The sequence below is a fragment of the Eretmochelys imbricata genome, chromosome 11 (genome assembly GCF_965152235.1).
Source record: "Eretmochelys imbricata isolate rEreImb1 chromosome 11, rEreImb1.hap1, whole genome shotgun sequence".
NCBI lineage: Eukaryota > Metazoa > Chordata > Testudines > Cheloniidae > Eretmochelys > Eretmochelys imbricata.
Window position 1 is genome coordinate 34647901 of NC_135582.1, and position 20046 is coordinate 34667946.

At 42.1% G+C, this 20046-nt stretch overlaps 1 protein-coding gene across 1 annotated transcript in view; it reads right to left on the reverse strand.

Moving 5' to 3' along the window:
- The window catches only part of KCNH7 (potassium voltage-gated channel subfamily H member 7), a 337214-nt gene that overhangs the window by 58685 nt on the left and 258483 nt on the right, over positions 1-20046 (reverse strand). The window contains exon 7 of the mRNA XM_077829919.1: positions 8967-9392. Within this exon, the coding sequence (XP_077686045.1) occupies positions 8967-9392 (426 nt within the window). The remainder of the gene's footprint in view (positions 1-8966; positions 9393-20046) is intronic.

Genomic DNA, 20046 nt, shown 5'->3' on the forward strand with positions numbered 1-20046 from the left:
TAGGGGGGCTTGTAATCTGAGCCCTGTCACCCAGGGCTGAAGCCAATGCCTGAGCCCCGCTGCCCAGGGCTGAAGCCCTTGGGCGTTGGCCCCAGGCGGTAGGGTTTGAGCATCAGCTTTGGCCCCAGGCAGTGGAGCTCAGGCTTCAGCCCCGAGCTCCAGCAAGTCTAACACCAGCCCTGGTGACCCCATTAAAATGGGGTTGCAACCCACTTTGGGGTCCCAACCCACAGTTTGAGAACCACTGATCTATATGTAAAAGATGGTGAACCCCCACATACTTCCTGGACTGCTTCTGACATTTGGTTTGCAGGAATTACATTGCTTCCTGATCCAGAAGGCTATACATTTTAACTTTTATAAGGGCTCAGATCCATGCTTAAAACCATGATCATAACATTCAGATAATAACTCATAGGCCATCTCTGTATGGCTGTGCCCACAACAAGGGCTTATGTGAGCTCACCCCCAAACTGTAATGGTCAATTCAGATTGTTAGGAAGGACTATTTGATAGTGTTCCTGAGAAGCTTGAGAGAGATACATATTTATAAACTTCTGCCTACCATCAATTTAGAAAAAATCCTGCTAATCACATTGGTTCACAGTTAGTTTATCTTCTGGGGAGTATGACGCTGAGTATATCTTATAAAATCCGTACCCATTAGTTATAGGTTTTCCTCAAGTCCGCTTACTGTCTCATTCCTCCCTACTGAGGTTAGTTTAGATCCTCAACTGATTTATGACAATTTCCAGAGCCATGATGTTGAACTGATTTATGTTGGAGGCCAACTGATGATGGAATGACTAGAAACAGGAAGATCCATTAGTCTGTCTGATTGAAGAGGCATCATTTGGAAGGTATTACTGGTATTCAATTATTTGGAAGACTGAGTTGGGATTAGCTAATTATCTGCACACATGGTGTTCATTCTGAGCGTAAAGCCACTATAACTCAAACCCTGCTGGTTAGATCCCTCATCTTGTTTTGGTGGTTTTATTTTCTTAGAAATATATACATTAATAATAATAATATTATTTTGATCATGTCAGGTCCTATTTGTCTTTTTTAAAAACTAAATAACCCTTGATGTGTATGCGTAGCTCAAGCTGATCCTTACAGTGTATTTATCTACACTGTATTTCCTCTGTCACCATGTTTACCAGCTTCCTAGTGTTGTAAGGTCCTTCTGAAGTTCCTCAAAATCTTCTTTAGAATAGACTAGCTTAAATCATTTCGTGTCACCTGCAAATTTTGGCACCTCTTTGTTCATCTCTTTTCTAGATCATGAATAAATATATAAAATAAGAGCAAGCCTACTAAAGATCCTTGAGGAAAACCACTATTAACCTCTTTCTCTGTTTAAACCATTTTCTAATCCATAATAGAACTTTGCCTCACCCTGTGATTTCTCAGTTTGCTAAATAGTCTCTTCTGAGGACTTTGTCGAAGTTGAAAACCTTTCTGCTGTATGTGTCATCATTGTCCTTCGCACCAATATCTTCAGTAATGAATGAATATTAGTCATTTACAATAGGGCATTTATTCTCAAACTGTGGTCCATGGACCATTGCTGTAGTTGCGCAGAGAGCTGACTGGGCAGGCAGTACTGGAGCTCCTCCTTGTTTCAAGTTGATAGACTTAAAGGCAGCTAAAAATACACTAAAGACTTTCCTGAGATTGCTTATTCATGTAAATGATTTCTGTAGTTCCCACCACAATGTTATGTGATCATGAATGGGTGGAGAGGTGGTCCTTAGGATTGTAAATGCAAGGGGAGATAATACATATGAAAAGACAGTCCATGATATGAAAGTTTGAAAATTTGATTTGCAAATCAAGTGCTAAAGTGGGAAGTGAAAACTATGTATGATATTTTCTGTGATGTTTGGAGCTTGGTTTTAATATACAGTTTAAGGGAAACAGGGGAATCTACCAATCTGAACAGTGGACTGGGAGTCAGGACTCTTAGGTCCTATCCTTAGTCCTGCTATTGGGCATATTGTTTCATCGAAACATTTGCCAAGCTGTAAAATGGATGTTACTTAGCATGCGCATTGTGAGACTTAATTCAGAGTTTAGAATAGAAGTAAGTATTTCATTCATATGCCTTCATGTTAACCACAAAGTCATCCCTTTTTCTGACTTATTGTTACCAATTGAAAATGGCCCATTCAGTTGTACATTTCATGGGTGCTCCTGCCTCCCTTCCAACCCCCCCGCATTTCCTAAGATTACATTTTTTCCTGTTGATACAGGGTTTGAACATGCCTTATACAGTAACACTGGTCAGTATTACTATTATTTGTACAAATAGCAATAGTACAGGGTCTTCCTTCCTTCCGTATCTTTCAGGACAATGTTTTCCCTCTCTGCCCCGATTCAGCAAAAAACACTTATGTCCATAACTTTAAGCACATGAGCACTCCTGTTGAAGCCATTAAAGCATGTGCTTATGTCTTTTGCTGAACTGGGGCCTATATGATAAAGAAAAAAGTCTGATTATCAACAGATCGCTCCGTCTTCATCTCTCCTTGCATCTGGGACCTGAAGTGGGAAGATGGTAGGAAAAGAAGGCTTTTTAAATTTTTTCATATTTTTTAAAGGTATCGTGACCAATCATGGTAAATGTACATGCAAATGATATATTTGTGTGTGTGTGCACACTTAGCTATGCAACTGCATGTACATTTTTCTGAAAATCTAGGGCAAATTCTAGCAACAAGATTAAAAATAAACTATCAGCGTAACAGAAGGCAAAAAGATAATGTATGCCATCCCCTAGCCTCCCCTAGTTTCACGGATGTCACTCAGTCAAAACACACAGAGAAGAGAACAGCTCACGAACAGCTATAATAGTATTGTGTTAAAATCTATTTGAAATGAAAAGGTTTATTTTACATTATATTAGTTTTACTCTATTAGTTTCCTGTATTGACAAACTAAGGCACAAACAAAGGTATTCAGGTAATGTTGAATGTGGCATTTTGATGATCTCCTGCCCTTTCTAGGCACAGTTGGATAGCTGATTTGCTAAAGCTGGGTGATCACACATGATGCTCTCTTTAGAACTGCTGTTGCCAAATAAAAAGGATGTCCAGGCACAATTGTTAGCAGGGGATCTTATCTGAAGAACCCCTAGGTAACGAAAAAAGATTTTTCAGGGCAAAGGCACCCCCATGACTGAAAGTGTCTATGAAACGACAGGCAGTTCATTGTAATGGTTTTACATTTGCTCTTTCTCACTGGGCTATTAAAAAGGGATCACAGTAGAAATATTATACTCAAGAACACAGGAAACCAAACTACAATAAAAGTGAAGTTTAGACTTTCACCCAGCAGCTTTAGAAAGTAACTGATATATCTAACGCTATAAATGAGAGATAGGAGTTTATTGAAAAGATATGTTGAACTGGTCATAAAAGTCCATAGACTGGTTGTTTCTCAGACAAAGCTAACTAGATTCTACAGTGAGCAGAAATATTCAATTATGAAAAGAGGGATAAAATGAATAATTGATTTCTTTATATCCACCATAAGCAATAAGCAATACATGGTCCAATATTTTCTGCTGAAATTTGTGCTATTTGGGAATTCAGCTGCTAGAATATTCTTTGCTGCTGTTCTGCAACATTACCTACCTGCCTAGAGTTTTTCTGTAGTGCCCATCACTATAGAATCTAGCATTCCACACCTTTTCCTGCCACATGTCTGTTGGAGGGGAGAACCATGACACTTAGGGCCACATTTAAAGAGTATTGGGAGTCTTTTCATTAACCACAGTGGGCTTTGGATCAGGACACTTAAGAGTGGTTCCTTCCTGGCTTCTCTTCATTCCCTGACTCTATGGACTTTTCCCTCACAGCATAGGGGTCATGTGGATAATTTCCAGAGGGGGAAAGGTGGAGGAGCAGTGGGGGAAGCACCCTATGTAGCCCCTCTTCATAGGCTCACTGCAGCTTCCTCCCTAGATTTGTTCTCTTCTTCTCCATAAATTGTAGGAACAAATTGGTCCAAGTGAATAGCAGCACCACATGGCAGTGCTATCAGTGGTGCCCCTTTTGCGTCTTTTTCCTCCCAGGTGCCAGTTAGGAGATGGTACTTGACTCAAGAAATACAGGAGACTGACCACTGGTAAGTGTGACAAATGCAAAAGATAAGAAGATACTGCTATTGCTGTATCTGCCTCTGTGCCTTTTGGTCTTCTTTTGCAGAGAAAAGCTCTTTGTTGGTGAGGGAACGGTTCATGTTTTCCTCATCCCTTTAATGCACCAGCTCTTTCTTTTTATTGCATTCATAGAATCGTAGAATATCAGGGTTGGAAGGGACCTCAGGAGGTCATCTAGTCCAACCCCCTGCTCAAAGCAGGACCAATCCCCAATTAAATCATCCCAGCCAGGGCTTTGTCAAGCCTGACCTTAAAAACTTCTAAGGAAGGAGATTCTACCACCTCCCTAGGTAACGCATTCCAGTGTTTCACCACCCTCCTAGTGAAAAAGTTTTTCCTAATATCTAATCTAAACCTCCCCCACTGCAACTTGAGACCATTACTCCTTGTCCTGTCCTCTTCTACCACTGAGAATAGTCTAGAACCATCCTCTCTGGAACTACCTCTCAGGTAGTTGAAAACAGCTATCAAATTCCCCCTCATTCTTCTCTTCTGCAGACTAAACAATCCCAGTTCCCTCAGCCTCTCCTCATAAGTCATGTGTTCCAGACCCCTAATCATTTTTGTTACCCTTCACTGGACTCTCTCCAATTTATCCACATCCTTCTTGTAGCGTGGGGCCCAAAACTGGACACAGTACTCCAGATGAGGCCTCACCAATGTCGAATAGAGGGGAACGATCACGTCCCTCGATCTGCTCGCTATGCCCCTACTTATACATCCCAAAATGCCATTGGCCTTCTTGGCAACAAGGGCACACTGCTGACTCATATCCAGCTTCTCGTCCACTGTCATCCCTAGGTCCTTTTCCGCAGAACTGCTGCCTAGCCATTCGGTCCCTAGTCTGTAGCGGTGCATTGGGTTCTTCCGTCCTAAGTGTAGGACCCTGCACTTATCCTTATTGAACCTCATCAGATTTCTTTTGGCCCAATCCTCCAATTTGTCTAGGTCCCTCTGTATCCTATCCCTGCCCTCCAGCATATCTACCACTCCTCCTAGTTTAGTATCATCCGCAAATTTGCTGAGAGTGCAATCCACACCATCCTCCAGATCATTTATGAAGATATTGAACAAAACCGGCCCCAGGACCGACCCCTGGGGCACTCCACTTGACACCAGCTGCCAACTAGACATGGAGCCATTGATCACTACCCGTTGAGCCCGACAATCTAGCCAACTTTCTACCCACCTTATAGTGCATTCATCCAGCCCATACTTCTTTAACTTGCTGACAAGCATACTGTGGGAGACCGTGTCAAAAGCTTTGCTAAAGTCAAGAAACAAAACATCCACTGCTTTCCCTTCATCCGCAGAACCAGTAATCTCATCATAGAAGGTGATTAGATTAGTCAGGCATGACCTTCCCTTGGTGAATCCATGCTGACTGTTCCTGATCACTTTCGTCTCATGTAAGTGCTTCAGGATTGATTCTTTGAGGACCTGCTCCATGATTTTTCCAGGGACTGAGGTGAGGCTGACTGGCCTGTAGTTCCCAGGATCCTCCTTCTTCCCTTTTTTAAAGATTGGCACTACATTAGTCTTTTTCCAGTCATCTGGGACTTCCCCCGTTCGCCACAAGTTTTCAAAGATAATGGCCAATGGCTCTGCAATCACAGCCGCCAATTCCTTTAGCACTCTCGGATGCAACTCGTCCAGCCCCTTGGATTTGTGCACATCCAGCTTTTCTAAATAGTCCCTAACCACCTCTTTCTCCACAGAGGGCTGGCCATCTACTCCCCATGTTGTGATGCCCAGCGCAGCAATCTGGGAGCTGATTTTGTTAGTGAAGACAGAGGCAAAAAAAGCATTGAGTACATTAGCTTTTTCCACATCCTCTGTCACTAGGTTGCCTTCCTCATTCAGTAAGGGGCCCACACCTTCCTTGGTTTTCTTCTTGTTGCCAACATACCTGAAGAAACCCTTCTTGTTACTCTTGACATCTCTTGCTAGCTGCAGCTCCAGGTGTGATTTGGCCCTCCTGATTTCATTTCTACATGCCCGAGCAATATTTTTATACTCTTCCCTGGTCATATGTCCAACCTTCCACTTCTTGTAAGCTTCTTTTTTATGTTTAAGATCTGCTAGGATTTCACCGTTAAGCCAAGCTGGTCGCCTGCCATATTTACTATTCTTTCGACTCATCGGGATGGTTTGTCCCTGTAACCTCAACAGGGATTCCTTGAAATACAGCCAGCTCTCCTGGACTCCTTTCCCCTTCATGTTAGCCCCCCAGGGGATCCTACCCATCTGTTCCCTGAGGGAGTCGAAATCTGCTTTCCTGAAGTCCAGGGTCTGTATCCTGCTGCTTACCTTTCTTCCCTGTGTCAGGATCCTGGACTCAACCAACTCATGGTCACTGCCTCCCAGATTCCCATCCACTTTTGCTTCCCCAACTAATTCTTCCCGGTTTGTGAGCAGCAGGTCAAGAAAAGCTCCCCCCCTAGTTGGCTCCTCGAGCACTTGCACCAGGAAATTGTCCCCTACATTTTCCAAAAACTTCCTGGATTGTCTATGCACCGCTGTATTGCTCTCCCAGCAGATATCAGGAAAATTAAAGTCACCCATGAGAACCAGGGCGTGCGATCTAGTAGCTTCCACGAGCTGCCGGAAGAAAGCCTCATCCACCTCATCCCCCTGGTCCGGTGGTCTATTGCAGACTCCCACCACTACATCACTCTTGTTGCTCACACTTCTAAACTTAATCCAGAGACACTCAGGTTTTTCTGCAGTTTCATACTGGAGCTCTGAGCAGTCATACTGCTCCCTTACATACAGTGCTACTCCCCCATCTTTTCTGCCCTGCCTGTCCTTCCTGAACAGTTTATAACCATCCATGACAGTACTCCAGTCATGTGAGTTATCCCACCAAGTCTCTGTTATTCCAATCACGTCATAATTCCTTGACATCACCAGGACCTCCATTCTCCCTGCTTGTTTCCAAGGTTTTGTGCATTCGTATATAAGCACTTGAGATAACCTGCTGATCGCTCCTCATTCTCAGTATGAGGCAGGAGCCCTCCCCTCACAGACGTTCCTGCCTGTGCCTCCTCCCGGTATTCCTTTCACAAGACTTTATTTCCACTAATTTTGTTCCCTGCACATATCTCCAGACTCCCCATTTTCCCTTCTATAAGTGTCGGAGCCCATTGAAATTAACAGGGATCTTTTGATCAACTTCAGTGGGAAACAGAAGGATCCCTAAGGAAGTGATCTCTCATTCTCCTTCCCAAGTATTTATATGGTCCACATCACCATAGTATCGGTCCATCAAAAAGGAGGGGAAGGAGGAGGAAAGCCCATCTCATTCCATACAACTTAAAACGCAGAAGTAAGAGAAACTGTAGGTTACACATTTTTCTTTCTGACTTTTGTAAGACTATAAATTATCACTAGTCTCTGAGGTGCAAATGGCTACTAAACATTGTGTCATTTGTTTGCTCTAGGCCCTTAAATACTTGTTTGCTTAAGTTTCTAAGAACTACCCTTCTGAGCATAGCCATCTTGTTCTCAGAACTCAGTTCCGTCTGTGAAAGAAGACCCACTAATTGTGCTCTTTTACGAAGAATTGATTTTTGTTCCTTCTTGTTGCTTTTCTTTAATATAAAGTTATTTTAGATGGAATGTATGTTTTTCCTCTTTGTATATGTAGACATAACAGTTTCCACAATGCAACACTGATGGTACCTGGTGAAATGAGTAAATTTCATGCTAAGATCATCAATTTGGCAGTAATGTTCACCTTCTCTTCTCCCTTCACAACACATACACATTATTCACAAAACTTTCAGTTTCCCTTAATTCAAAATGTGCAAAATTGTACTGGGGAAAAGTGGATTCATTGTGTCTTTTGTGAAACCTACAGATCGTATTTTGCTGGGTTTGCTGCTGCAATTTTTTTTAAACTGCTCTAATTCTACCCTACTCTCAAAAAAGAATTTTTTACTTGTCAGTTCAGCTTTCATCACAAAGTACATTATAACTTTAGCCTTTCTTAATTTAAATAAAAACTCTTTGGAAGGAGGCAGAACTGGGTTAGGTATCCACAAAATGTGTGTGCGTTACACACATTTGGACAGTTTTCAAATGTATATATTTGAAAACTGGTGCAGGTCAAGGTTACACTTGCTTTACCTAAACTGCATATAACACATTTAAGTTTTGCATCTGAGCACAGATAAGAAACTTAAATACCATAGTACTAAATCTCTTGTGCCAAAGCCCCAGCTGGTATAAATCAGACCATCTCAAGTGAAGTTAATAGAGCTACGTTAGTTTATATCAGCTGAGGATCTGGCCCAGGTTATTTTAGCAAGGATTTGAACTTCTAAAATGATTTAAAAAACAAACCTAGTAATAGTTTTGGTTTAACATTGTCAGATTGACAGACCTGATGAGTGATTCCCGCAACCTATCCACAGAACAGCTTAACCATGTGTGTGAGTGAAAGACAGGAAGAGAGAAATGTCTTTGGAACACCAAGATTATTTTGCAATGCTGCATGTATGGTATGTTTATGTTATTTGTAAAGAAGATTGTGTCAAAGAATTTGAGAATGAAAAAAATTTATTTGGGTCATCCAGTCTGTTTTTCTGCCAGAGAAGGCTCATCCGCTACCATTTTACTGGTGTTTTGTCCAGTTAAATTTTAAGTCCCAAGTGCTGGGGCTTTCACCACTTTCCTTGGGAGATTACTGAGCAGCCTAATTGAGCTCACTGTCAGGGAAATGTTATGTGTGGATATAGCAGATTATCAAAGTCAATACTTGGGAAGAAAAGGCTACTTCTTTATTTTAGCTTACCTCATCAGAGCCAGATCCAAAAATCAGCAGGTCAAAAGGAATTGCAGCAACCATGTCAATTAGGAACCAGCCTTTGAAGTAGTGAATTGCTATTTTTGCTGGGTCACTTACCACTTCTTCATTCTGGTTTACATATGTTGTTCTGAAGTTTATTAGAATGTCAATGATAAACATAATATCCACAATTAAGTCTACCACATTCAGTGGGCTGCAAGAATATCCACACACTCGTCTCTTCTGTTCTTCGCTATCGTTCAAAAGGAAGGCCGCAGAGTAAGGAGTGAATATGGCAGTATATATCACTAGCAACAAGATGAGCCAGTCCCAGACTGCTTTGAAAGGACTGTAGTGCAATATAGTAAACTTGTTGATGCGAGGTGTCTGGAGTTTATATTCTGGCAGAACATCTGCTCCTAAGGATAGAACCTAGAACAAGAAATATAGCATGTAAAGAATTAACAAATCAGAGTAAAACAATCTGTGCATATTTAAAAAAAATATAGCAAATATAGTGAAATAGTTAAACTGTATTGTGTTATTTAGACCTGGAGGTTAGGTCCTGATTATACAGTCCTTATGCAGTCAAAATTTCCATCTAATCCCACTCTACTGCCAAGTAATATTTATTACATTTTTGGAAATTAGATCATAAACAGCCATACAGGGCAGACCAAAGGTCCATCTAACCCAGTGTCCTGTCTTCCAACAGTGGCCAATGCCAGGTGCTTCAGAGGGAATGAACAGAACAGGCAAACATCAAGTGATCCATCCCATATTGCGATTCCCTACTTCTCGCAAATAGAGGCTAGGGACACTTCAGAGCGTGGTTTTACATCCCTGCCCCTCCTGGCTAATAGCCAATGATGGACCTATCCTTCATGAACTTATCTAGTTCTTTTTTTAACCCTGTTATAGTCTTGGCCTTCACAAATCCTCTGGCAAAGAGTTCTACAGGCTGACTGTGCGTTGTGTGAAGAAATACTTCCTTTAGTTTTAAACCTGCAGCCTATTAACTTCATTTGGTGACCCCTAGTTCTTGTATTATGAGAAGGAGTAAATAACACTTCCTTATTTACTTTCTCCACACTAGTCATGATTTCATAGACTTCTATCATATCCCTGCTTAGTCGTCTCTTTTCCAAGCTAAAGAGTCCCAGTCTTATTAATCTCTACTCATATAGAAGCTGTTCCGTACCCTAATAATTTTTGTTCCCCTTTTCTGTATCTTTCCCAACTCCAATATATCTTTTCTGAGATGGAGCGACCATATTCTAGAGGAGGGTGTACTATGGATTTATATAGAGGCAATATATTTATTTTCTATCTGATTATCTATCCCTTTCCTAATGATTCCCAATATTCTGTCAGCTATTTTTGACTGATGCTGCATATTGAATGGATGTTTTCATAGAACTCTGACTCAAGAGCTCTTTGAGTGGTAACAGCTAATTTAGACCGCATTATGTTTTCCAACGTGCATTACGTTGCATTTATCAACACTGAATTTCATCTGCCATTTTGTGGCCCAGTCACCCAGTTTTGTGAACTCCCTTTGTCACTCTTCACAGTCTGCTTTGGACTTAACGATAGGAAGTAGTTTTGTATCATCGGCAAATTTTGCCACTTCCCTTTTTCCAGATCATTTATGAATATGTTGAACAGTACAGGTCCCAGTACTGATCCTTGGGGGATAACCTATTTGCCTCTCTCTATGTAAGAGCTGACCATATATTCCTACCCTTTATTTCCTATCTTTTAACCAGTCACTGATCCAGGAAAAGATCTTCCCTCTTATCCCGTAATAGCCTACTTTGCTTAAGAGTCATTGGTGAGGGACATCATCAAAGGCTTTCTGAAAATTTAAGTACACTATATCCATTGGATCCCCTTGTACACCCTTGTCCACATGCTTATTGATCCCCCCAAAGAATTCTAGTAGATTGGTGAGGCATGATTTCCCTTTACAAAATCCAGGAGAAAGGAGTCCAGGAGAGCTGGCTGTATTTCAAGGAATCCCTGTTGAGGTTACAGGGACAAACCATCCCGATGAGTCGAAAGAATAGTAAATATGGCAGGCGACCAGCTTGGCTTAATGGTGAAATCCTAGCGGATCTTAAACATAAAAAAACAGCTTACAAGAAGTGGAAGGTTGGACATATGACCAGGGAAGAGTATAAAAATATTGCTCGGGCACGTAGGAATGATATCAGGAGGGCCAAATCGCACCTGGAGCTGCAGCTAGCAAGAGATGTTAAGAGTAACAAGAAGGGTTTCTTCAGGTATGTTGGCAACAAGAAGAAAGCCAAGGAAGGTGTGGGCCCCTTACTGAATGAGGAAGGCAACCTAGTGACAGAGGATGTGGAAAAAGCTAATGTACTCAATGCTTTTTTTGCCTCTGTTTTCACTAACAAGGTCAGCTCCCAGACTGCTGCGCTGGGCATCACAAAATGGGGAAGAGATGGCCAGCCCTCTGTGGAGATAGAGGTGGTTAGGGACTATTTAGAAAAGCTGGACGTGCACAAGTCCATGGGGCTGGACGAGTTGCATCCGAGAGTGCTGAAGGAATTGGCGGCTGTGATTGCAGAGCCATTGGCCATTATCTTTGAAAACTCGTGGCGAACGGGGGAAGTCCCGGATGACTGGAAAAAGGCTAATGTAGTGCCAATCTTTAAAAAAGGGAAGAAGGAGGATCCTGGGAACTACAGGCCAGTCAGCCTCACCTCAGTCCCTGGAAAAATCATGGAGCAGGTCCTCAAAGAATCAATCCTGAAGCACTTGCATGAGAGGAAAGTGATCAGGAACAGCCAGCATGGATTCACCAAGGGAAGGTCATGCCTGACTAATCTATTCGCCTTTTATGATGAGATTACTGGTTCTGTGGATGAAGGGAAAGCAGTGGATGTATTGTTTCTTGACTTTAGCAAAGCTTTTGACACGGTCTCCCACAGTATTCTTGTCAGCAAGTTAAGGAAGTATGGGCTGGATGAATGCACTATAAGGTGGGTAGAAAGTTGGCTAGATTGTCGGGCTCAACGGGTAGTGATCAATGGCTCCATGTCTAGTTGGCAGCCGGTATCAAGTGGAGTGCCCCAGGGGTCGGTCCTGGGGCCGGTTTTGTTCAATATCTTCATAAATGATCTGGAGGATGGTGTGGATTGCACTCTCAGCAAATTTGCGGATGATACTAAACTGGGAGGAGTGGTAGATACGCTGGAGGGGAGGGATAGGATACAGAAGGACCTAGACAAATTGGAGGATTGGGCCAAAAGAAATCTGATGAGGTTCAATAAGGATAAGTGCAGGGTCCTGCACTTAGGACGGAAGAACCCAATGCACAGCTACAGACAAGGGACCGAATGGCTAGGCAGCAGTTCTGCGGAAAAGGACCTAGGGGTGACAGTGGACGAGAAGCTGGATATGAGTCAGCAGTGTGCCCTTGTTGCCAAGAAGGCCAATGGCATTTTGGGATGTATAAGTAGGGGCATAGCGAGCAGATCGAGGGACGTGATCGTTCCCCTCTATTCGACATTGGTGAGGCCTCATCTGGAGTACTGTGTCCAGTTTTGGGCCCCACACTACAAGAAGGATGTGGATAAATTGGAGAGAGTCCAGCGAAGGGCAACAAAAATGATTAGGGGTCTGGAACACATGACTTATGAGGAGAGGCTGAGGGAGCTGGGATTGTTTAGCCTGCAGAAGAGAAGAATTAGGGGGGATTTGATAGCTGCTTTCAGCTACCTGAAAGGGGGTTCCAAAGAGGATGGCTCTAGACTGTTCTCAATGGTAGCAGATGACAGAACGAGGAGTAATGGTCTCAAGTTGCAGTGGGGGAGGTTTAGATTGGATATTAGGAGAAACTTTTTCACTAAGAGGGTGGTGAAACACTGGAATGCGTTACCTAGGGAGGTGGTAGTATCTCCTTCCTTAGAGGTTTTTAAGGTCAGGCTTGACAAAGCCCTGGCTGGGATGATTTAACTGGGAATTGGTCCTGCTTCAAGCAGGGGGTTGGACTAGATGACCTTCTGGGGTCCCTTCCAACCCTGATATTTTATGATTCTATGATTCTATGAAATCCATCTGATAATTCTGTTCTTTACTATAGTTTCAACCAATTTGCCTAGTACTGAATCTTTTAAAAAGGTACAAATTAAAAAGGTATGTATTAAAAAATGAAAAGCTACCTGGAATGAAATCTTAGGGGAAAAAGTAATACCCTACGAGATAATCATTGTGTGCTTTCATTTCCTTTTTGATTAGCTATTCAAGTTTTGAGATTTTAGCTGGTACAAGTGAGACAACTTCTCCCACAATAATCTTTTAAAAATCCTTATTAGCTCATCTATTTTTGTTTAATTTTTCAGCAGCAAGTGTTTCATAACACTTAGATCCTCTCTTTCGCCACCTAAGCAGCGCTAGTTGTTCAATAAAGATCTACCGTGAAAATGTTGAGAGAACACTAGGGTTAATAACTACTCTTCTCATTTGAAAAGTGAAGCAGGGAATGATTAAGTCATCCACAAGATTATATGGTATCTTTAAGCAGCCACTAAACACCATGCTGAGGTGATGGTGGAGGATGTTCATTATTATTTATTTTTTAGCTGGGACTTAACTAATGGAACTTTTTTTTTTTTGCACTAGAGACATTAGTCAATAGCAAACTGAATCAGAGACATTGTACAGCATCTGAAGCAGGATTCACCGTTTCAGACCCCCAGAATGTGACATGACAAGAATAAATCAGCTGTTTTCCTAGTATTAGAGAACAATGTGTGTGTGTGGTCGGGGGGGGGGGGTAAGGTGAGGGGAGGAGAAACTGCTATGCACTATATAAATAACACAGTCCTCCTGTTAGAGTTTTGAGACAATGAAAGAAATGGATTAGACAACAAGAACAATAAAGCTCTCTTCACAATTTTTTGTCAGTTATATGAAAATTCCAACCAATGTGCTGTATTGCTGGAGAAACAATCAAGCTCCATTCTTTTCTCTCCTACTCTAGTGTAAATCAGGAGTAACTCTCCACTGAAGTCAGGGTCTGATTCTCTTTTCACTTACACTGGTTTATTTCTATTGACTTCACTGCAACTGAAGAGTATGAGAGCAGAATCAGGCACAATAAAGTAACTGTAGTGTATAAGTGATGCGAGATCAAAAACAGATCCAGTGGTTTCACGTATAGTTTCTTAGACACAGGTTGACTGGATGATTTGTGTGATTGATAGATAATGTATATAAAACTTTACACCACTATCAGAACAACAAAAGTGATTATTGCCTGAAATTCATTATCTGATTTTTTGTTTGATGGCCATGTGGGTATCTTGTCTTCTCAAACCAGTCAAAATGGACAGGTGTTCATATAAAAAAGAACACCCACCCACTACCAGCATCTGTACTGATAGTATCAGTAGATTGTGGCTAAGAATTAAGACTAATTTATTCTCTATCTTCTACATGCCATCCCTCTAAAGTGAAGGCACTGCTTTGTCCAGCCTGTATTTATTCTTTAGCTAGATGGATGGACAGCTCCAGATACTGATGCCCTCTCAAGAATGAGTTCCTTGTGGAATCTTAAGGTATAAATACCTTTTCCTCCCCCAGGTGCACATGATGGGTCAATGCCCCCAACTAGGCCAGCCACTTTCTGTTGCCCCTTGGCTCTTCTCAGGTATGTGTCTCTCTCGTTATAACCCAAATGCAGTAAGGACCCTTAAAGGAGCCCCATCCTTTTTTCCCTGCTGCCCAAACAAAGATTCACTGCATTCAGTGGCTGTAGGCACATTTTCTTTACACTAAAATACTAAACAATGAACTCCACTACATCACAAAAGATGCTTAATAAATGTTTGGTGACCAAATTTGTTTGGACTCTGAGACAATGGATCAGGATGTAAAGAAATAAAAATTGATTCTTTAGATATGAAAATGCTTTGAGAATGTTGCTTTGCACCATGGCGTGCCAGTCCTGCTCCAACTGAGATAAAAGGATATTTTTGCCCAGAACAAGTGTCTATACTTGTCATTATGAAACTGAAGAAAATATCATTTCACTTTGTGGTTGCTGAGGATAACAAGGAAGAAGTGACAGACGGGAAAAAAAAAAAAAACTACTCACAATTTCAGCTGATGATTTACCAGCACTATTAGCTGCAAAGTATCGTTTTGGTTTGGAAGGATACATTTTGCTAGACTTTGAGCATCCACAGTAGAAGTATTTTCCCCAGAGTGGAAAGTCCTGTGTAACAGGAAGCCTGACAGCCTGGTAGTTAGAGTACATTACTTACAGCCCCTTGCTTGGGTGGGTGACTCAGTCTTTAAGAGTGGTGGTGTGTGGGGGTGTTAGAGGGACCTGGACCCTCCCTTTCCACAATGTACCAGCCAAGGGCTCTGTGACTGTAAACCCCTGAACAGGAGCAGCCCTCCTGGTAGGAAGTCTAAACCCGCTGCTATTTCTCACCAGTGTCTGTTCAGTTTGGGCATGGCCCCTCTAGTTCAATTTAGTTGGGCAGTCTGCTTCCTTTTGTAGATCTTGAAGGGCATCTGGTTCCAGGCTCCTTCAGGCAGGTAACCCCTAAGCTGGTGAGGCCAAACTCTACAATGTTCCTGGGCTTCACCCACTCAGTTACCTCCAGTACTGGAGGCTCCTAGGTCTCCTCCACAGTCTCCCATGGCTGAGGAGACCGTGCTTCCTCCCAGGTGGCCATCTTGGAAGGCACTTAGTGATCTTTCCCCTCAGTTAGGAAAACAGCTACTTCCTGCCCCTCCAACAGTCAGCCCCAAACTGAGCCTGGCTCCCTCCTTTTCTCTTCCCTCCAGGCCTGGCATTGGCTGCAAGCATAATAGGGCAGGGCTAGCTGGGCCCAAATTCTCTCTTTAACCCCTGCTGTGCTGGCTGGCAGTTTCTCTGCTTCATCATGGTCTGGTTCTGAATTTTTTTCATGTCAGCTTATGCCATTTATTGCTGATGAAAATCAAATCCTGAGCTGGGATAAACTGCGTAGTTTTATTGACTCTAATGGAGCTATAGAAATTTACATCAGCTGAGAATCTTGTCTCAAGTATTTAGAATTGGTAGGATTAACCATCTACTGTCTACCTACCTCTTTCTGAGGTATCTCCCCCTTATATGTTCAGTCTGGGGTAACAGCAATTGTCAAGATGGAATACATTACAGCAGTGTAGCAAATCTGCAATTGACATTCCCCAGTGAGTGAGCAGTCAGGATCCAAACATCTCTAAAGTCATGTAAGTGAGTTTATCCCAGAGGTTGAAGCCCTTCTCTGCCTCCTTTCTGTCTTTAGTCTCTCTGAGATTAACATAGTAGTTCCTCTGCCAGTGAAAAAAAAAGAATATATTTGAAGGCAATGGAGGACTGGGAGTGATAGCAAAAACAAAGCAGACAGCTACCTAGGGTAGCAAAAACATAGGAGGCTTCCAAAATAAAATGAAAAAATGGTCCTGTCAGCTTTTACTGTTTAAAACATGATTTAATTACTGGAGGAGGAAGTCCCAGTACTGCGCTCCCCAAACATGATCTTTCACTTTGGGGGGAATCTCATGCCTGTCTCCTCATGGAGAGCCTTTCTGTGACATGGCAGTTCTACTGTTGGGTTTCCCAAGGAGATCCTGCTCCTGGGTGGGGTCTCCTGGTGAAGAGTCAAAGAGGCGCACTAGGATATAGCGTGCCAGTCAGCTTTACACTGACACTGTGTAGTTGATTTATGCCAGGCAGGTTATGTTCATAGATTCCATACTGCTGTGTGAAAGTTGTTTCAGGGAAATACTAAGATTCAGGAAATCTTGTCAGAAACACTGACCAGCTGGATTCTTTTCTATATTTGGTTTCCTTCCCATTTTCATAAAGAAAGGATAACTAGGGCTCGGGTGATCGGTGAGGCGCAGTGGGGCTCAGACCACCTGCTGTCACCACTTACCTCATGTGCTGTTTTCAGCTTAGGGAAATATGCTCAGCCTAGAATGTGGCCACTGACCCATTTCCTCCCAGGTGACCAGAAGAGAAGGGCTACTATATAAGTCCATGCTGGTGCAGGATCTTTTGCCTGGATCAGGTGGGGCAGCACATACCCATCCACCCACGGAAGTGGTGAAATACTGGATTTTGTCAGGATCCGGTGGGCGTTGCCAGATTGACCAATGCGAAGTGGGTTTTTTTCCACCTTCCCCATAGCAGCTGAGGGGATTTAGTTGGGGGTGAACATGGAACAGGAGTTAGGTAATGATGTTGCAACTCATAATATAAATGTGGGGTGGATGTCCAGTGCAGATACTCTGTAGCAAAGGGATGTGGTGATCAGATAAAAAAGGATTGGTGAAGGATTTAAAGGAGGTATTCTTTGAAGGAGCAGAAATGGGGGCAGAGAGGGGGGAGAGGGGGAGGGTGTAGGGCTCCAATGACTGGTCCTGTAGGGAGCCAAACCCCCTCTCCTTTATAGCCCCCTCAACCCTTATTTGAGGGGGGAATGGTGAGGTCCCAGCAGTGGGTTGGCTGGGGACCAGGATGGGTAAGGGGGAGGACTGACAGAAGCCCCCTCAGGTATATACTGAAATGATTATGGAATTACCTACACCGTACACTTTTATCTAGTGGGTACTCCCAGACATTTAAGAATTTCTGCCCTGGGCCACAGTGAGTCTAACCCTGGCCCTGCCGCATAGGACTGAAGCTGGAGCTTGAGCAACTTAGCTTTGCAGAGCTCCCAGTGGTGTGAGGCCCTGGGCAATTGCCTTGCTTGCCACCCCTTAATGCTACCATGTCAGGCAACCCCATTAAAATGAACTGGCGACCCACAGTTTGAGAACCGCTGCATTAAGTGCATGATCTCTGAGTACCATAGGTCTCTGTCCTCACATGAGGTAACCTCCCTCAGTTCTCAATTCTCCTGTGTTTTATCTCCATTACAGCTATAAACTATGTCTAACAAGGACAATTTCTTCCCTTTTTGTCTCTATTCATAACATCACTATGAAGCCAGTACCACCTGAGCATCCTCAGGAGATGACTGAATTCAGAAATTACTATCTGAAAATATACTATATTACACAAGTGCCACTGAACAAATGACAATTAAGCCAACATTTGACCCCTGATGACAAGCATTACCAATGTCCTCAGGAACTTCTGAATTAGTTTGTGATTATTATGGCCTTTCAATGCCCATATTTCAATTGCCTTGATATCTTCTTTCTTGAAGCTGACTTGGATCACTAATAAGGCTACCCCAATTCTGAAATGATAAATAGCTGAGCTCCTTTTTGATTTTAATCCTCCAGAAAAATGTATTACACTGCCTTTAAATGTCAGCACAAACCCAATTTATTTGTTTTTCAAAGGCTGGCCATTAAAGCACAGCTTCCCAGTCAGAAAATACCACTACCGAGAATTTATCAATACCCGTCTGATTTACCCATTTTTATCTGTTCCACTACATTAGAACTATACAGCGGAATATTGCATATTTATATCTATTGAGAACATTTATATTCTGCTATCGGAGAGCGTGAAATACATCTGAGGTATCGTAAGCTAATATTGAATGAGTATTACTTTTTAATGTTAAGATTTCTAATTTAATGATTGCTATAACAAATCTGTTGCCATAATAAAGTGTGACCTCTTTGCATATCTGCCTATTTGGGACTTCAGATACTTTCTCATTAAAGCATTAAACAATGAGCTCAATATTTCTTTGTGTACAGGACAAGAAATAGCACAGTATTCTTCTTTGAATATACCCGCATATTTACCAAATGACGAATGGCACACTATGGATGGGTGAACGTAAAAGACACAATACTTACATGAACATGTTTTAATTTCTTTTATTCTAGAAATCAGACTGCTACAGTAGCTCATGAAATAAAGGTTTTGTGACTATCCAGTGCTTAAAGCTTTGAGTTACGCTGGGAATACCACGAGAACAGGCTTTTTGGTTATTTTTCAGTAATTTATTTTCTGGCCTAAGCTGAAATTTGGGAGGTAATGAGTTATGTGCGAATGCAAAGTACCAAATATAAATCAGACTTTTATGAACCTAAAAAAAGTTAAGTATGTACTAACTGTTGGATTGATTCTTATTTTATCTGATCTTGGATTAATAATTATGCCTATAACATACAAACCATTTCACTGATGTTCCATGTTAGCTTTAGTTTGTGCTGCTGAATTTTTAAGCAATCCTTGTATTAGATCTATTTTAGGTTAGAAAGTTCAGAAACAAATTGTCACCTTTTTGATTTATTACACCACCATCAGTATGGTTAATTGCTTAGTGAGTAAGTCATAGGGCCGAAGTCTATCATCTTTACTAAGGCTGGCTGCCTGATAATGATCACTCCTGTTTATCTCAACTGAAAAGCATCTGATTATTGGCTAGCTAAACAACAGTGGTTCCCTTAACCCACCCCGCAATATTGATAATCTATCCAACTATACTCTTAGCCCAGCAGAAGAATCTGTCCTATCTTGGGGCTTCTCCTTCTGCCCCTCCACCCCCACGGACATGATACAGTTCTGTGGCGACCAAGAATCCTATTTTCAACGTCTCCGACTCAACGTCTCTGACTCTGACTCTCTCCAAGGAGAGACTGCTGAATTGGAATTAATTTGCAAACTGGATACAATTAACTTAGGCTTGAATAAAGACTGGGAGTGGATGAGTCATTACACAAAGTAAAACTATTTCTCCTTGTTTATTTCCCCTCCTACTGTTCTTGTAAAGTGCTGGAAATGGCCCACCTTGGTTATCACTGCAAAAGGTCCCTCCACCCCTGCTCTCCTGCTGGTAATAGCTCACCTTTGCTGATCACTCTTGTTACAGTCTGTATTGTAACACCCATTGTTTCATGTTCTCTGTGTATATAAAATCTTCCCACTATATTTTCCACTCTATGCATCTGATGAAGTGAGCTGTAGCTCATGAAAGCTTATGCTCTAATCAATTTGTTAGTCTCTAAGGTGCCACAAGTACTCCTTTTCTTTTGGCTCTCCAACTCCTAGTTAGAGTTGGACATTTCTAAATGACATATTTAAGATCTAAGTTAATTGGACAGGACCATC